The 18,951-nt window shown below is 36.8% G+C and overlaps 1 protein-coding gene and 1 pseudogene across 2 annotated transcripts; one reads left to right on the top strand and one right to left on the bottom strand.

Annotated features, from left to right (window-relative positions):
• Positions 1-427: 427 nt before the first annotated feature.
• LOC147496630 (uncharacterized) lies at positions 428-1,852 on the bottom strand. The gene has a single exon (XM_086562471.1). The coding sequence runs from the start codon at positions 1,765-1,767 to the stop codon at positions 625-627; it is 1,143 nt and encodes a 380-aa protein (XP_086418597.1). The 5' UTR covers positions 1,768-1,852; the 3' UTR covers positions 428-624.
• Positions 1,853-5,838: 3,986 nt separating this feature from the next.
• Positions 5,839-7,537, top strand: LOC147496629 (transcription factor TCP20 pseudogene; annotated as a pseudogene). The gene is made up of 2 exons (XR_015194837.1): positions 5,839-7,203; positions 7,296-7,537. The product of XR_015194837.1 is annotated as a transcription factor TCP20 pseudogene (transcript).
• The last annotated feature ends 11,414 nt before the right edge of the window (positions 7,538-18,951 follow it).

Raw genomic sequence — 18,951 nt, 5'->3', positions numbered from 1 at the left:
TGGCTCACATTTTCAACCAATTCATGAATCTGTAAATGAATGAAGTTAAGAAATTCAAGTTTCCATATATATCAACGACTATATAATCATTCTAATCTCCAGCTCAAACAAAACTTACATCTTCAGTTGCTATAGCAAAATGTCCAAAGCCTGATCCAATATCATAGCTATCATTTCCATAGTCTACAAATCAGCATAGGCAAAACTCGCAGGTGCAGCTTCTTTCACAGTTTCACTCTTCAAATTTTCTCAACTAAATTGGGTGTGACTGTCTTAAAGAAGTACATCACTGAAAAAGTGTAAAATTTAGTGGAACATGGCAAATTATTGAGAGAGTATGGTAGAGAAAATGCCAAGTGTAACACTCATTATGCTTACAGATCGTGCAAAGTTGTATAATGCATTGGCCTTTGAAATAAAATAAAAAGCTAGTCAGGAACGAAACAAAGGAAGAACAAATATATATAACATATTAACATAACATATATATAACTAAGTGTTACCCATCTTGCGCAAAAGCATCAATAATATATATAACTTCTTAAAGGATACCATATAATAAAGTATATGGCTTTCTCTTTCACTGATCTTATAGCCAATCAAAAAACTACTAATAAACTACTATTAATAAAAAATAGATCTTGAAGCATTTTTACTTGCGAAATCACTGATTACGCTTGCATAGTCAATTTTCTTCACCAATCCCTTCTCAATGGACAACATAGCTAACTCATTCAATCTTTCTTGTGACATGCTTGACCGAAGGTAAGATTTTATCAATTTCAACTTTGAAAAGCTTCGTTCTCCAGATGCAACTGTAACTGGTATGGTTACTAATATTCTGTAAGAAATCCATGCATTTGGAAAGCAACTAGCTGTTAACTTCAAATGATCCAACACATCAACTGCCTTCTTTATGCTTTCTAGCAAATCTTCTCTCAATATCTGTAGTTCAGAAAATAACTCCCTCCCATCAATATCAGATATTGTGTCGTGCTTCAAATACTTTTCAAGGTTCTCACAAGAAGCTTTTAAACTAGTATTATTTGCAGACTTCAACTTCTCCAAATCATACAAAAACCCAAAAGTTCCTTCAAATTTTTGAAATTCTTCAAATCGACTCCTTAATGAAGAAAGAGCTTGGTCAACTATATATATAAAGTAGTGGACTCTGAACAACTCTTCAGCTGATTGTGGCAGTTCTTCAGTAGCATTCTCATCAAACTGTCTCTTTCTACGAATGATACGTTTTTCACGAAAAACAGGTTCAACTTGCATAGCAGTCGCGATCTCCTTAGCCTCTACCACAGCCTCATCAAATCCAATTACTCTATACCTCTCAAAATATGAAATGAGCCCTTCTAACTTCTTTATAGCTACATCCATGTGCATGTCTTCCTTTTGCAAGAGTTTGCTAACAGAGTTAACCTGTAACAATACATTGTACCAAATAATCATGCCAACCAAGAATTCAAAATTTTCCAACTCGTGTGTTGCTAAAGACTCAGCATCACTCTTTGTCTTTGGATCATCACTAGTATCAACCAAGTGAAGTAAAGCATCTCGAATCTGTGGAGCCTGCTCTTTTATCGCTGCAACACTGTCCAAACGGCTTTCCCAACGTGTTGGTGCCAATGTCTTAAGAGTAAGACCACCTTGAACCTTATCTTTAAAAACTTGCCACCGCTTTGTAGATGAAGAAAACACCGAATATATACGTTGCACCACTCCGAAAAAAGATACAGCTTTTGGACAAGAGTTCGCCATATCACATAGAGCAAGATTAAGTGTGTGACAACCACATGGAGTATAGAATGCTCTAGGATTAACTTCAAGCAATCTATTTTGTACACCTTTGTGTTTCCCTTTCATATTAGATCCATTATCATAACCTTGGCCTCTAATATTACCAATCTCGAGTTCAAGAATATCTAGCATATCTTTCAGTTTATTAAAAAGTCCCAGATCCGATGTGTCATCCACTTTCCAAAATTCTAAAAAATATTCTTCCACCTTCATTAGACTTGTTGAAACATCCACACACCGTACAATAAGAGACATTTTCTCTTCATGACTTATATCAGGTGTACAATCAAGGATGACTGAGAAATACTTTGCATCTTGGATTTTCTTCACTATCGCACCTTTAACCTCACCTGCCAACATTTCTATTAATTCATTTTGAATCTTGTGACCAAGATAATGATGATGAATTTCACTCTTTTGGATACGTTAGAGGTGTTTCTGGATAACCGGATCAAATTTACCCATCATTTCAATTATACTCAAAAAAATTCCATTGTTCTCTTCATAAATCTTCTCATGCTTCCCGCGAAATGACAAATTATTCTTAGCAAGAGTTTTCACAACAACAAGTACCCTCTGTAAAAATTCCCTCCAATGTTCTCTTTCCTTTGAAATTTGATCCTGAAGATGTTTATCAATAGTTTCATTCTTGTCTAGTCGATCCACCAATTCAATCCAATATTTAAGTCGTCTTTTGTGCTCAGGATGTTGCTCATGTTGTTTAAGCCTTGTTGTAAGATTTCTCCAATTGTCATATCCTTCATCAGTTAACAGAGTAAACTTTCCATTTTGCTTGAACAATTTACAACAAAAGCAATATACCTTGTCTAAAGCATGTGAATAGACGAGCCAACTTCTATCTTGCTTCTCCCCATTCTCCAAATGTCGAGTGTAATAAGAGGAAGAAAATCGCCTATTTTCAGAATTTCTAGGAAAATTACGACTATGATCTCTTACTGGACCCTTTTGTACAAGTAAGTCTCTAAATTTTTGGTCAATCTTATTCCAATTTCCTGGATCATAATAATTCACCGGTCCTTCATAATCATTATCGGCTTGTGCATGTTCTTCAATCACCACATTTTCAGATTCCACATTATTCAATTCTTCATTAACCGGTTCCTCATTTACCAATTCTTCAAACCCTTCATTAATTCGTTCATCATTTACTTCTTCTCCATTGCCATTGTCATTCTCATGTATCTCGTTAACAGGATTTGCAATTGAACTCTCTGCTTGTTTCGTAGTCGTAAAGAATTTTTTTATAGCTCCTACTTGAGATTGAGCCAATGCTTCCATTCTTCGCTTCTTTTTCCTTTTTTCATTACCAGATGGATACGCTCTAGTCCCCACCATTCGAAAAATCCTAAGAAAAACAACAACCTGATAGTCTGATACGTCTTTTCACAATTCCGCTAAAGTGGCTTGGCGCTTGTCTACTTAAAACTTGATGAATGATAACGGGATTAACAGATAACCTGTTCAAATAATTTAATATCCAATTGAAAAAACAAGAGAAATTAAATAATCCCTTCTACTAGTTAAAAAAAGCAGTGAAAGCACCAACAAACCATGTCTTGTTCATATTAAATAATCCCTAACTTAAAAAAGAAAGGATTGATTTGGATTATAAAAAAAAAGAAATTAAAAATATCAAATACCTGATCCTTTATGAATTTAGAATGGAGAACCCGCCGAACCGCGAAAAACAAAGGCCAAAAGAGGGAAGATAATATGGAAGGAAGGATAACTGGGTTTTGTTTTTCGGACTTTTGAATTAGAATTGGATTTTTGTTTTGGTGGGCTAAATCAACTTTTAAGTTGACACAGTAGTGGGTTTAAGTGGCGGATGGGGCCTTTATATTTAGCAAACATTTGGGGGCCCTATGCAAGGCCTTAGGCAGCATAGGCCCAGGGCCGGCCCTGCTCTCTGTAAAAGTTATCTCTCAATCTTGATCGCTTTCAAGATTGAGTTTTCTCTCACTTGTGTTGTCTTTGTTCGTGTGTTAGGTTTTGCCAAAACCCCCAACTTATATTACAAACTCGCGGTTTTACAAAAATAGAATTCTACCTAAAATAGGCATGGACGTGGGCGCGGGCGCGCGCGCTCAACGTACTGTTTCTTGTTCACAGTATGGGTGCGGGCGCACCTTGGACAAGACCAATCTGAGCGCGCGTGCGCTCAGACATCTTCACACAAACATAACTTTTTTTTCTCCTCATGTGAGAGATAACTCCAACAAAATCAACTGATATTTTAGGGTACTAAAATTGTGATATATTTTGAAATACTACAATATATATTTATCTTATTCTAAATGCCCTTCTGTATTTATTTCCAAAACTATCAACAAGTTTTCCAGAATACGATTATTAATTTGTTCCTGTACGACATTTTGTTGTACGATACATAGATACTTCAGTCACTATGTTGATGTCCTTTTTATAGAAGTAAATTTCTGCCAAATGAGACTATCAAGTCTCACTGATAAAAAAAAAAAAAAAAAAAGGCTATCAAGTCACTGACTACTGATCGCCCTCTAGATGGTGAGTCCGCACTGTGCATCACATTTAAGACTTGGTGAGTACAAACATTTAACCCAGCCCAATCATAGAATCATAGGTACAAATTCATGCACTTGCACATGCAGTCACCCAAGTTATTTATTATTCCCAAATCAGGAATGTACGCATACATAACATGAAAATTAAGGCTCCCTATAAATGGGTTCCCTAATTAAATTGGCATCTTTGTCTTTTGAGAAATTCAAGGGATCATCTGTCATATTCTTGTGATGATTCATTTCGTCAACCATGGTTTCTTTGTTATGTACGTTCATTAGAGCCATCAACATAAAACAAAGTGCTCTTCAAACTGTTCTATTATTTTCTTTTATTACAGGAGTCCACCTTTAAAGCCACAGGGCTCCTATTAGGCTCATGATCCCATAAGACGATAAACCCTACTCCTTACTCCTTATTAGTTAGGAATATGCAATTATAAGTGAAATTGGATGTATGACATCCCTTCATAAGTTTAAAAAGGTCAACTCACTAGCAGCCTGGCCAACTAATTATAGAAATGGATGAAATTGTTAATGAACATGTTTGGCTAGCTTGGAGTCTGGGACAAGTCCTAAACACCAAAGTTAAACATCCCTCTTGTGATGTCGTGCTAATTTCGGTCAACATTGAAGAGAATGTCCCGTTTATTGTGGCATTGTGTTTTGTAGAAATTAGGATATGCATAAAAAAAACAAAAGGTGTTCAACAAAATTGAGATGATTTGCAAAATATATAAACGAATCAAAACAGGCTTGCAAATTATGGTGGCGTCGACATTAATAAATCTGTCGAAAGTTTTGGGAGCACCAACTTTTACTATGTTGACCTTGTGATATGCCGACAAAGTCCACCAATATATCTCAACATGTGGAAAATTTAAAGTTGGGTATTTTGATTGGCAACGATATTTTGAACCAGGTGTGAAACCTCTTCACTCTTCTGTCTTCAATCATCACCTGGTTTCATTTTCAAAATAAATTCACCAAATCACCACTATCTTTTTAAAGTCTTAAAACGATTTTTTCTATCTGAACCACTTATGAGTTGCCAGCTGTACCTATGTCAAGATGGGGAAGCATTTAGAATAGAGATGCAGTGACGCACGCATTGTTGTAGACTTGTAGTAGCAATAATAGAGTGTAGCAGGGCTGAGGAAAAAAGTGATAACGAGGGGATTTCATGGAATGTGGGAAAGTGAAGTTTTATGAGTGTGTGTGCACTGGTCAGTGGTGAAATGAGCAGTTAAATAGGCTACCAAATCTACCCTATATATAGTACGTAGCAGAGTAAAAATAAAATAAAAATACTGAACCCCAAAGTGTTATACAACAAAGTACACAACGGGAACAGTGAAGAGATAGAGAAAAGAGTAGTTGAGTGAGAAAACAGTTAAACGTACTTGTGGACAAAGAGTAGTAACTTGTGAAAATGAGTATCTTGGGATTTGTTATTTTGAATTTATCTTTTGTCTTTCGAACAACAAAAATTCATTTCTTACCAAAAACAGTGAAAACCCATGAAAGCCTAGGTCTTTTTTTGTCACACCTTCTTCAATCAAAGAGGTCAGCCTTTTCCTGGTCAAGAATATTATCTTTTTTATTCTTATATATTTTTTTTTCTTATCATGGATCCCAAAGCTTTATCAAAGCAAGCACCTCAAGAAATTATTCCCAGGTTCTTGAGTCTCCCACAAGCACAACAACAACAACAACAGCAGCAGGACATGAATGAAAACAATAACAAAGAAATTGCGGTTCATGAAAAAGAGAAAGATGAAGTGGGGAAGAAACAATTAGCACCAAAAAGAAGTTCAAATAAAGATAGACATACAAAAGTGGATGGAAGAGGGAGAAGAATAAGGATGCCAGCTTTATGTGCTGCAAGAATTTTTCAACTCACAAGAGAATTGGGTCATAAATCTGATGGTGAGACTATACAGTGGCTGTTACAACAAGCTGAACAATCAATTATAGCTGCAACTGGAACTGGGACTATACCAGCTTCAGCTCTAGCTGCTGCTGGGGCCTCTGTTTCACAACAGGGGAACTCTATTTCTGCTGGTTTGCATCACAAGATAGATGAGATGGGACCTGGAAGTAGGACCAATTGGACCATGGTGGGTGCTAATCTTGCTAGATCTCCTGTGCCCACTGGGTTATGGCCCTCTGTTAGTGGTTTGGGACCTGGATTTGTATCTTCTGCTGGGCCATCAGCGGGGTCGAATTTAGTCGTCGGTGGCGGCGGAGAAAGTGCGAATTTTCTGCCTAGAATTGGGTTTCATGGATTTGAATTGCCTGGTTCTAATATGGGTCAAATGAGTTTTAGCTCAATTTTGAATGCTGGTAGTCAACAACTTCCTGGATTGGAACTTGGATTATCTCAAGATGGTCATATTGGTGTTCTTAATGCTCAAGCCTTGAATCAGTTTTATCAACAGATGGGGCAAAGCCGAGGCGGTCCACCAGGTCCCATTCATCATCACCAACAACAACACCCACACCAACAACAACAACAACAGCAGCAGCAGCAACAAGAACAAGGTTCTGCTGAGGATGATTCACAAGGCTCAGGACATTAGGTTAATAGGAGAGTTGAGAGTTCTTTAAATGATAAAGTGAGAAACGGAAAAGGATTAGAGCCTATGAAAAGCCGGTATACGGTCTTTTTTTCAGTGGCTTCCCTTTTCTGTTTATATTGCTAAAGTGGGAGGAAGAGCTAGAGTTCTCCACATTCAGTCATTTTGTGGTTTGGGTCATAGAAGGACTGGATTTGGGTATTGAGTCTATGCCCCTTGTTTCTCTCCACAGCTTTCGTCGGAATCTTCAAATGAAGGTGCATTTTGAGTTCTTTTCAGTTTTTGTGCAATTTTAGTACTGTGAAAACCGTAAATTATAATGGATTTACCTTTGGTTGGGAATGTGCAGGTGGAACTGTGAAGAGCTGAATAGCTTGGGGTTGGACTTACTTTCTTGTTTCTTTTCAAGCGTGTTGATAATTGTGTAAGCAATCTTATGATTTTTACTGTTGTTGTTAGTGGATTGGTGATTGGCTTTGTTTATCGAAAATAAGCTTTAATTTGCGTTTAAGTGTGGCTTTCTTTTAGAAATTTATGTAAGTGTAATGTATACACTTATTTTGCAATAGAATGTATAAGTTTGCTGATTAACTCTGATTGTCGAAGCAAAACCATCTTGTTGTCTAGATTCTGGAATTTATTTTTTCATTGAAACTTTGGATTTTCTAATTTCTAGTTTAAATAATACGCAATTGTCTTGTTTCTTCTCTTGCTGTTGCTGCTCTATAGGAACTAGGCTTTATTTTCATTGGCTAGGGTTGGTCTATTTGCCTTACTGACTAGGATACTGAATCCCCTGCAAGTTTACGACTATTCAGTAAATTGCCGGTATTGTTTTGTTGATCTGTAGTTTATGTGGTACTAAAGAAGATAACACATTTAAACTTTGTGCCTGAGGAGCTCAGTTTACTTTTTCAATTATGTTTTGGTTACTTGTGAAGAGACAGACCATTAGAGTATGCTAAGTACAAGTCCAACTCAGTGTACACTTTACTTGTTTTTCTCACTTACATGTTTGTATATTTCAACAGTTTCTTCATTCTGACTTCTGATATTACTAAATTTCCCTTTATAAGTCTTATATTCTGAAGAAAGCCGAAAGATGGATTTGGTTGGACACAAAACGCACTAGTTTGACTTTTGCACACATATATACTTTGAGAGTTGTATGGACGTCAACAAATAGAAAGAATATGAAATCCTTTCTTATTGAGGTATTGTTGGTTGCATTGTTAACTAAGTTCAGCACCATGCTGAAGGATCTGAGATCTCTCTATTGCTTCAGTTACATTCTAGTTTTCCTTAAAGTGCTTGTAATGCAGGAACACCTAAGTGGGCCAACTCAACTCTACTCATCTCTCTTACTCTGACAAATGGAAGCATCAATTGTGTCTAGGAGAATTATGATTCTAGCCTTCCATATCTCTGAGACAGATTTAAAACCCCTAGCATCCAAATGTTAATCAGGATAGCGTAATGGCTTACGAGATCTTAAATTCTCAATCATTTGCATTCAGAAGAAAAAGTCACCGTTTCGGTTCTTCATTCACAAGTTCCCCAGGTTCTTGACTATACTTGGCTATCAAGAGAGTGCAAGTAATGAACAACACTATGTGAAGCCGACACAACTTAATTTTAATTCCAAGAGGTTTTACATTTCACGGCGCTGTCAGGCTTATTGAATGTCATTATTGAACCTGTCTCGTAACTGTTCATTTATTGAAAATCTGAAAACCCATGATAGAAAGGCTCACCCTTATCTTGATTGAATTGGTTACGCTCAAGAGTGCTGAAAGCAGAGAAAGCAACAACCCAGGCCACCTGGGTATTGAAGAACCTTCATCCTGTTCCCATTACCTCAAAATGTTTGCCAACTGTACCTCAGTGGCTCAGTGAACTTCTCACTGTGCTGCCACCCATCCTAGATTAGTACATGTGTTAGTTCACTACGATGTGTACTACTCAGATATAGAAAATGAGATTTTCCTGGATCAAGACAGTGAGCAACATTTGTTACTTCTGAGTTACAGTATTTACCCCTAAATTTTAGTTGGTATTGCTATCCCGCCTATCCGTGCTTCACTGCATTGTGCATCACTGCATCTTAGAGGCTCTATATCACTATTACGTCATATTATACTATTAGTGGGGGTGTTAATACCAGTTATCCCTATTAGTGGCAACAGTCTGCCAGACGTGTTTACACTATAGAATACCCATCATATTTGTTTCATCAACCTTTTCCTAAGCCTTGAAACTTAGGTTATAGAATATATAGACCATAGCTGCCTAATGTGAAGGATTTAGGTACAAGAAAAAAATGGCTGATAGTAGAACAACCAGAAGAGGATTGCTGGGAGGGGCATAGAAAACCAAGCTATATTCGCAAGTGTAGAGAAGACGAGGTTGGCCAGTCAATCTGTCATTCGTTTGCGCATCCCTTCAATTTCTTGCGCAACTAGGTTGAAAAGATCAAGATATGAAATAACAGTTACATTAGAATTGGACGGATGACAAATGATAGATAATGACGGGAGAAGACATTTGTGAAGTACAGGTAACTTGGTCGCTTGGAGGACCTATCAGTTGAAATGATAGCGGTCAATACAACACCACAAGACTGGAAGCATCAATAAACGTTGATTCATATGAATTAGCTTGCAGTATATTAATTATCGGCCTAATGTAGATATATTCAGGTTGCTTTTCCTCCAAAAATATTAGTTGGACAATGAGGCTTGTTTCTTCGTGGACGCAGAGTATGCTCGTTTAAGATGCTTATTTGTCATATCTGCTCGCTAGCTGGACAAGACTGTCACCCCCAACCCGCGAACAAAAATGAAATAAAATAGAATAATATTTCAAAATTTATTTCTGCTTCATCATATGAAAGCTACATGCATGTGAAAGCATGGCCCAAAATATCGCCGAGATATCCGATATCTCGCCGATATATCTCGGTAAATTGGTACACCGAGATCGATATTTCCAAGATATATCCACCGAATATTAAACTCCTTTTTTTCCGAGATATATCGGAATTTCCGATATGAAAGTTTATATCGCCGATATAATCGATATTTCGATATAATCGATATATATCGGTTGACTTTTGACCAATTTTTAATAATTTAATATTGAAATTTCGAAATATCCGATATATCGAGATATATCGAGATATCCGAGATATCCGAGATATATCGGTGAGATATCCGATATTTTAGAAACTTTGATTTGGTCACCAAAACCGAGATATCCGATATATCCGATATATCTCGGTTTTTGGGTACACCGATATATTAAACGATATCGAAATTTTGGGCCTTGTGTGAAAGAATATATGCTATGGCAACTAAAATCTATTAAATGTTCTTCAAAAACTGTTATTATTATTTTTTTTTTTGCACTTAACGGGTATAATGTACAACATACTATTAGGCCAGGGAATCGGGTCGGATTTGACCCAAATCTGACCCGACCCGAATCCGAATATAATTTTGTATCCATTTACTTATTCGGGTCGGAGTCGGGTCTGTCAGATTCGGGTTTGGGTTCAGATATATTTTTTGGGTTTTTTTTTGAATTTTTAGTGTTATCCGATCGGATTAGTCGGGTTCGGATAATAAATTTCGGATATAATCGAGTTTGGATTCGGGTTCGGATATTATGAAACTATTCGGATTCGGATTCGGATATAGTCATATCCGACCCGATCCCTGCCCTACATACTATACACATTTTTGCAATATTATATATATATATATATATATATATATATATATATATATATATATATATATATATATTTTTTTTTTTTTGGCGATTACTCTGTATAATTAGATTTTTTGCACTTTTAGACTATGACTTAATTCTAGTCGATCAATGCTGATGTGGCCATCGGAATACACAACGTGTCTGTTCATTTCATTAGGTGGCATTAATAAAGCATGTGAGAAACACATTTTTTTTTTCTTAAAAACTGAAGAAAAAAAAAATTAAATACCAAATTCACAACTTCTTCTTCTCTACGAAACCAGTTCACATAAACCCTATTGCATAAACGAAACAAACAAACTTAAAACACAAAAAATAAACAGAAAGCATGACACACTTGACTATGAAATTAAAACAAACTTAACACACAAAAACTAAACCTATAACATGACACAAATCCAAGCCTAACTTCAAACACCACAACAACACTTCAATCAACACAACCTCTTCTTCTTCATGCTTGTCATGCATACACCAGCAGCATGTAGAGCCAACACAACTTCTTTAACTTGCTGCCTAGATGGTCCCCATCACTGGTTGGTGTTCTTTATTGCGATTATGTTGTTGGTGATATCATTCTTTGCTTACGCTAGCTTTGAGTGATCTTCTAAGGCGTCTCTCAAATCTTGGTGGAACTTCTGGACTTGGTTCTCGTCCTCGTCGAGCTTCACTTCCCTCTCCATTCTCCTCCATCATTTCAATACAACAAATTTTGCCACAGTCAGTACAAACTCTCAAACATATCTCATCATCTTTCATCGCAATCTCTATAAATATCATCTTACTATTCTTTGTTTGCATCATTTTTCGAACTGCTTCAACTGATTTCTTAAATTGTTTACTATTTCCCTGAATTTCAAATACCTTTCCCTTCACCGTTATTTGTTTTCACTACATAAACCTAACTATAGTCTGTTTGAGTTTTTATAGCAATTTAAGCCAATAAATACATCCAACTGATTAATCCGTTTCTCAATCCTCACACATATTCAAATTTCAAATAATTTCAATTTACAAGACGACATTTATGCATGGTTTATTAGGTGTTGACACTTGTTAGTTGATGTATTTTCAGCCATACCCATTTTTAATTTTCAAACAAGGTTAAATGGGCGCAAAAAAAATGGGGAAGGAGAGTAAAATGGGTCACGTGCCTTTCATGTGCTGTTTTTAGTTGTTGTGGCATACCAAATAGTGATATGATGCCACAATAGCAAAAAAAAATGACATGTCATCATTTTTTCACCGGAATTTGGCCCATGGTCGTTACCTGAAAGAAAAACCATTGTACAGAGTCATGCAGTGCAAAAAAAAAAAAAAGTAAAGTATCTAAATTGCAAAAAGATGTAAAGTGCGTTGTACATTATGACCATTAAGTGTGTTTTTTTTTTGTAATTGTTAAGGCGTGCGCCTATCATCTGTGTGTGAGTTATAGGTGTGCGCCTATCGGTTCGGTCTGTTAGAATGGACCGTGTTTAGTGTTTCCTATTTTAGTGTATTAGACTTATTTATATGTAACTAAGTGCTGTGTAATAGTAAGTTAAGAACCCTAATTCTCTAGCCTCTATTTTTAACTTCTTCTTCATCAATACATTAAGACCTTTAGTACTATGATGTTGTTGTGATTCTTCTAGCTTCTCACAACATGGTATCAGAGCATCTGGTTAGAGATTCATCAAAGACCTATGAATAATCAAGCTTAAAGTCTAAAGCTTGAGTATTGTTTTTCTTTTCAATCTCATTGTCTCGCTTTCGCACAACTATCTATCTATCTCTTCGTATTTAAGTTTGCTTTACAATTGCTGAAGTAACAATTGTTCCAAAGACCGATGAGTCTGGAAACACATCTGTTTTCTCTGTTGGTATGACTTCTGTGAAATTGGAGGGTGTTGCTAATTATCTTCAATGGGTAGAAGCAGTTAACGTATACCTTACTGGCAAAGGTAAGGAAACACATCTTACAGATTCACCTGTCACCACAAATGAGAAATCAAAGGTGACTTAGACAAAAGATGATGCCTTGGTTAAGAATTTTTTGTGGAATACTTTGGAAAAATATGTATGCAATACTGTTCATTTTTTTTTAAGACTTCTAAGGAAATCTAGGAGTATCTACAAGAATTGTATTCTCAATCTCAAAATGCATCTCGTATCTTTCAGTTATATGAAGATATATTTGATATGAATCAAGGAGATATGTCTATTTCTGAGTATTATAATTCTCTTCGCAGCAAGTGAGAAGAATTAAATATGTATCATCTGTTGACTACATATATCACTTAATTGAGGAAACAAAGAGAGGAATTTCATGTCTCTAAATTTCTGTCTGGCCTACGTCCTGAGTTTGCTAATGTGAAGGCTCAGGTGCAAGCCGAATCAAAACTCTCAACTTTGTCTGAAGCTTATTCTCGTATTTCTTGTATTACTTCTCCTTTAAAATCCACTGACAGTGCAGCCTTATTAGTTCCTCTAAGTAACAACAACAATACCTTTTCCTTTGGTCGAGGTAGTGGAGGTAGAGGTGGCAGAACTAGTCGTGGACGTGGAGGAGATCGTAGTAGCCAGGGGAGTGGACAAGGTCGTGGTATTGGCGGTTGGCCACCATGTGATCATTATGGGTGCACAAATCATGGTTCTGATTATTGTTGGGAAGCATTTGGACGGCCAGCACTGTCCAAAGCCAACAATGCCATAGTTTCTGATAATAGGGATGCAGATTCAATCTAAAAGGTGCAAGACGATCTTGCAGCCCTCATGAAAAAGATACAATCTATTCTAGCCAATTCTTCGAGTTCATCCAATGCTCCCACAACAACTCTAGCCGAATTAGGTAACATATGCTTTCATACTAGTGAAACCAACTCTTGGGTCATTGACTTAGGAGCTTCTGATCATATGATAGGTAACCCCCAGCTGTTTTCCACTATTGATTACACTAATAGAGTATCATATGTTACATTAGCAAATGGCGCTAAAGCTAAGATTCTTGGTCGAGGTTCCATTCAGCTAACTCCTCATGTGTCTCTTGTCTTTGTCTAGCTTGTTCAAAATTTTCCTTTTAATCTCTTATCCGTTTATAGTCTCACCCAATCACTTAACTGTTCTGTCATGTTTTCCTCCACTCATGTTGTTTTTCAGGATCTACAGACAAAGGAACTAGTTGGTAAGGAGTATGAGCGAGGCGGCATCTACTACTTTCAAAGTGTTCTTGGGCAGCCAACATTCCTGCAAGTGTCCAATCTTTTCAGTGTGAAGTTTGTGAGTTAGCTAAACATCGTCGTGCTACTTACAAAACTAGTTTAAATAATTGTTCAAATGGTCCTTTCCAATTAGTTCATTCCGATGTTTGGGGTCCATGTAGAACCATTGGCCTCTTGGGAGCCAAATATTTTATTACTTTTATTGATGATTTCTCTCGTGTTTGTTGGGTTTATATAATGGAGAATCGTTCTCAAGTCTTTCCTGTTTTCCAGAAATTTTATGCTGAAATCATTAATCAATACTCTACAAAGTTGAAAGTCTTTAGTAGTGATAATGCCAGGGATTATGATTCTGCTCTGTTTAAATGTTTCTTTGCTAATAATGGTATTACTCATCAAACCTCTTGTGTTGACACCCCACAACAAAATGGGGTTGTTGAGAGAAAGAATTGTCCTCTTCTTGAAGTTGCCCGTTGCTTAATGTTTCAAAGCAATCTTCCAAAGTTTTATTGGGTGGAGGCAGTCCTTACTGCCACATATTTGATTAATCATATGCTTTCTTTAGTGTTAGGTGGAAAAACTCCTATGTCTGTTCTCTTTCCTAGTCAACCATCTTTTTCTCTTACTTCTAGGGTGTTTGGGTGTGTTTGTTTTGTTCATAATCTTCAACCTGGTCATGATAAATTAGACCCTTGTGCTACTAAGTGTGTCTTTCTTGGGTATTCTCATACACATAATGGTTATAAGTGTTACAATCCTCACCTTCGGAAGTTTTATGTTTGTCCTTCTTTGAAGATGTATCGTATTATTCTCTCAAGGGACAAGTGTCTAAAGAACCTTTTGAGGAAGTTTTGCATTCTCTTACTCCAGCACTGGATGAGTGCACTATTGACTTTCCATGCCCAATATTGGAAGAGCACACAAGTTCTGCACATATACCTGATGGGCGCGCGCCTACTCGATGCAGCCCAACTGGATCATGTGCCCTTGCCTCCTTGCTCACCTCTGCCCCCACCTCCTACGCCTTTGCCTGCTGATCCTTCTGCTCCTTCTGCACTTGACATTTCTATTGCTCTCGGGAAAGTTAGACGCCCTCCTAGTAGCACATGTCTTCCTCGTCAGTATGCTTAATATTCTATTTCTCAGTTTACCTCTCATGATCATTTACCACCGCCTGTCAAGGCATTTGCTATCTTGTTGCTCTCTATCTCTGTGCCTACTAATTACAGAGACGCCTTATCTTATCTTGGCTGGAGGCAAGCTATGGAGGAGAAGTTGAGTGCATTGTACTCTAATCAGACTTGGGTGTTTACTCCTCTTCCTCCTGGGAAGACAGTGGTTACTTGTAAGTGGGTTTTCATAGTCAAACACAATCCAGATGGCACTATCTCTCGTTTAAAAGCTTGGTTGGTTGCTAAAGGTTTCACTCAGACATATGGTATTGATTACTATGAGATGTTTTCTCCTATGGTGAAGTTAGACTCTGTGCGTATTGTTATCTCTCTTGCAGTCAATCACAATTGGCATCTATACTAGTTAGATGTGAAGAATGCATTTTTGCACGGTGACCTACAAGAAATCTGGGATCATGCATGTCAAGATGCAAAACATCCTAGAAGTTGCACTGTTGACGACACAGTAATGTCCATGGGCGTTAATAACAAATAATTCTAAGTTAGTGACATGGCTTTCGGCCTATTCTACCAGTAAATCCTTCTAAGTTAGTGACATGGCTTTCGGCATATCCTTCTAAGTTAGTGACATTGAGGGAAGCCTAGAAGTTGCACTTGATTTGTGACATGTTTCTCTTTAGAGTTAGATTAGTACACAATATTTTTATAGGTATCCGGCACCTTCATTTTGTGTTAGGGCAGACCCCCCAAAAAAATTTATTACAAGTTTGCCATTACTCTAAAAATCTTGTTTTGTGTTGGGCACCCCCCACCTACCTCAAGAGTAACATGTTGCAACCTCCTATTGCCCTTACCCTAAAAGACCTCACTTCTTTGATTTTTAAAGGTATTTGCTATGGGTCTGAACGACACAAAATACAGAACACATAGTTATTTGAAATTTTGTATGTAATTTGAAATTTGTGAAAAAACTAGCTTCATCCCATATTAATAAATTGTTATCAATTAAAAAATAATCCACTCAAAATTAATTTGATCAATAAAAGTACAAAATTTTAAGAAATGTTTGAAATTTTACAAATTCAAATGTGAAAATGACTTCCCTTTTCTAAGATAATTCTTAAAATCTAATTCCAAAAAACAAGTCTCAGTCCAAGAATTTCCAAAAACAAACATCTCTAGACGCCCATAAATACTACTCTGTAGTTCGCTCAATCGACCTAGTGAAGTCATCCAAGGGAAGCTAGAGCAACACTGGTAAATCGTTTCGAAATAGGAAATGCGGCATGTGGGAGTCGCTCAAAAAGTTTGCTGGAATTTTGGACTTGGGCGACACTAGTTGAGTTGTTTCATATTATTTTGAAAGACTCCTGTAGGTTGAATGGATACCCTTCTCACGGAATTGCAGTGTGATAGAGAATTAGTCGGTCTAAATTAATAGACTAATCTAACCCTAATTAAACCGCAAGCGCACAGCTATCGTTGAAAATAGTTGCGGCAAACAGGTCGATCCCACAAGGACTGCTACTTCGGACAAACGAGTACTAAAATATTACCTAACCTAATTCGACAATGTTGTTTTATAGAAATTTGGAATTATTATTAACTAAAGCTAATTATTTTAACTACGTTTACGAAAACTATAAACTAAATAATTGGGTTTTATCAAATAGAGAATTCTAGGATTTATTGAATCCACTTTAGACTTACGTTTTTATATTTCTAGGAGTAATTTTAATATTCAGATTTAATAATGAAGTAGCACGAGGGAAAGATAACCCTTGCTTTCGAGAAGATATGATCGTGACAACTCTTAACTAAACATATATCTTCTAAAAGTTCAAAGACTAATGATCAAACTCAAAAGATTACTCGTCTTTTTTACGGCACGAGTAATATCTAAACTTGATACAAACAGTTAAAAGCGGGCTTAATCAATAACGCATTTAATATCGAATTATATTGCATGCGTGACATACTATATGAAAGATAAATTCTTGCTATCAAATTACGAACTTAGAAGAATATAACGATATTAAACCAACTGGAAATTATCAAAATCAATCCCAATACACAAATAGTAATATAAAGTTTCATCAAAGTCCTAGACAGAGTTTAGTTACACATAACAATATCACTGAAGGGAAAAACGAAATTAAAAGAAGAGATAATCATCGCAAAATCGTAGTCCAGTAGTGGTGTCGTCTTCTCCCAATTCGGTTTGCCCAAGCTCCAATTCCGCCGGTGCTAACTCGAGTTTCTCCTCCCCCAAGATCTGATTTTCTGGATATTCTGCTCTCTTCTATATATAATGGATTAACATTCAGAGTTTGATTTGAATTAGAAGTATCTAATTCGGTCGAGTTGCGTGAAATTCGGGATTGGATTGCAAACCCAAAGATCGACCTGCTCACGTCTCTTAGGAATTGGATACTGTTTTCTCCAAAAGAAAAACGGAATTAGAAATAAGGGTTTAAGCCCATGGGTGATAAGATGGTGCGGCTCGGTCGGTTGGGATTTTTGATTGGTTCGGGTGCTGATTTGGATCGCCGAAATTAGAGGGATCGGTTTCTGGTTTCTTCTGTTCGTGCGAATTGAATTTGGAGAAGGAAACTGTTTGATTCGGTGGTCCAAGGTGCAACATAGTTAGAATATGGCTTGGTGGGTTATATGTTTGTATGGGCTTGGAAGTGTGGGATTTGATGTTTAGTTATGGGTTGGTCTAATTAGTTGTACATGGGTGCACATGGTCCGGTCTTCAGCACCTCCTTTAGTCATGTGAGTTTAGACTTTAGATTTTGGCACATAGCTCACAAGCTTGTACTGTTCACGTGCTACTCAATATCCTTGAGCCAATATATTCAAGGCCCCATATCCACCAGTTCCCATAGATTAAGCCCTCGACTGATCTCGCACCATATATGTTCCATGCCAGTCCAACTAGAACCATTGTACTAACTCAATCAACGCCTACTCCCTGGAATGTACTGCTGACAAAACAGTAGTTATGCATTAGTATTTTCACGTTAACTCCAATTCCTGCAAAGTCACTAGAAACACAAAAACTAAATCAAACAAATGAAATAAATGAACTAACTAATATAAACCTGGGTGTAAATATATGTAACATTTACGTGTTTATCACAGTGCCACTCCAAAAACCAAGAAAATGAAAGTAGGTTGCAGGATGAAGTTCCATTAAAGAGCAGGCTATGAACATTTTAACTAATTTAAAAGGATTGTAAATTAGAGACATGATACAAATATGACAATAACTAAATAGAATAATGCCTTTCTTCGCTTTCTTGTGTTTTTCTTTGTACTGCCTTGATAAGTTTGGTGGATTTGGTTAACCTTTTTCATAATAGAAGAAGAGAATTCACTGAGTTAAAACAAAACAAACATTAGCTCGTCTTCAACTTTTTAAAGAATCAACAATTTGGATTACCATCAACAATCCCTGAAGCACGTGCACCAAATTTAGAAACACAGACTGCTCTGTTTCATCAACATCATCTGGATTATCTTAATCTCTACAAAACTCAACTTCAAATCAAACCAAAGAGCATAAGGCACAAGGCCAAGAATCCAAAAGAAGCAAAAGAGTGAGATAGCAATAATTTAAGCACCCAGCATACGAAAATTTGCATATGAAATTTGTGAACTCGGAAGAAACCAAGATCTGGCTTGGAACTTTCCTAACACTTGAATGGCAGCAACGACTCAGAGAATTCTCGACATAGGGAATTGAAATTGAAGAAGAAGGCATGAAAGAGAAGAAATAAGAAACTGGTTCTAACCAGTTTTTTCCGGTTTCTTTTTGTTCTGGCTTTAGTGGTAGGGAGTGTATTGGAGTCTATGTTGTGTTCAACATAGTTACGGACCCCAAGTTGAGCCG

This window comes from Coptis chinensis, chromosome 5, assembly GCF_015680905.1.
Source record: "Coptis chinensis isolate HL-2020 chromosome 5, ASM1568090v1, whole genome shotgun sequence".
Lineage (NCBI taxonomy): Eukaryota > Viridiplantae > Streptophyta > Magnoliopsida > Ranunculales > Ranunculaceae > Coptis > Coptis chinensis.
Note: the sequence above shows the minus strand (reverse complement) of the source record. Positions and strands in the feature narration are given on the sequence as shown.

Coding starts and splice junctions, on each gene's coding strand:
- LOC147496630 (XM_086562471.1), bottom strand. CDS start 1,767: ATGGCGAACTCTTGTCCAAAAGCTGTATCTTTTTTCGGAGTGGTGCAA.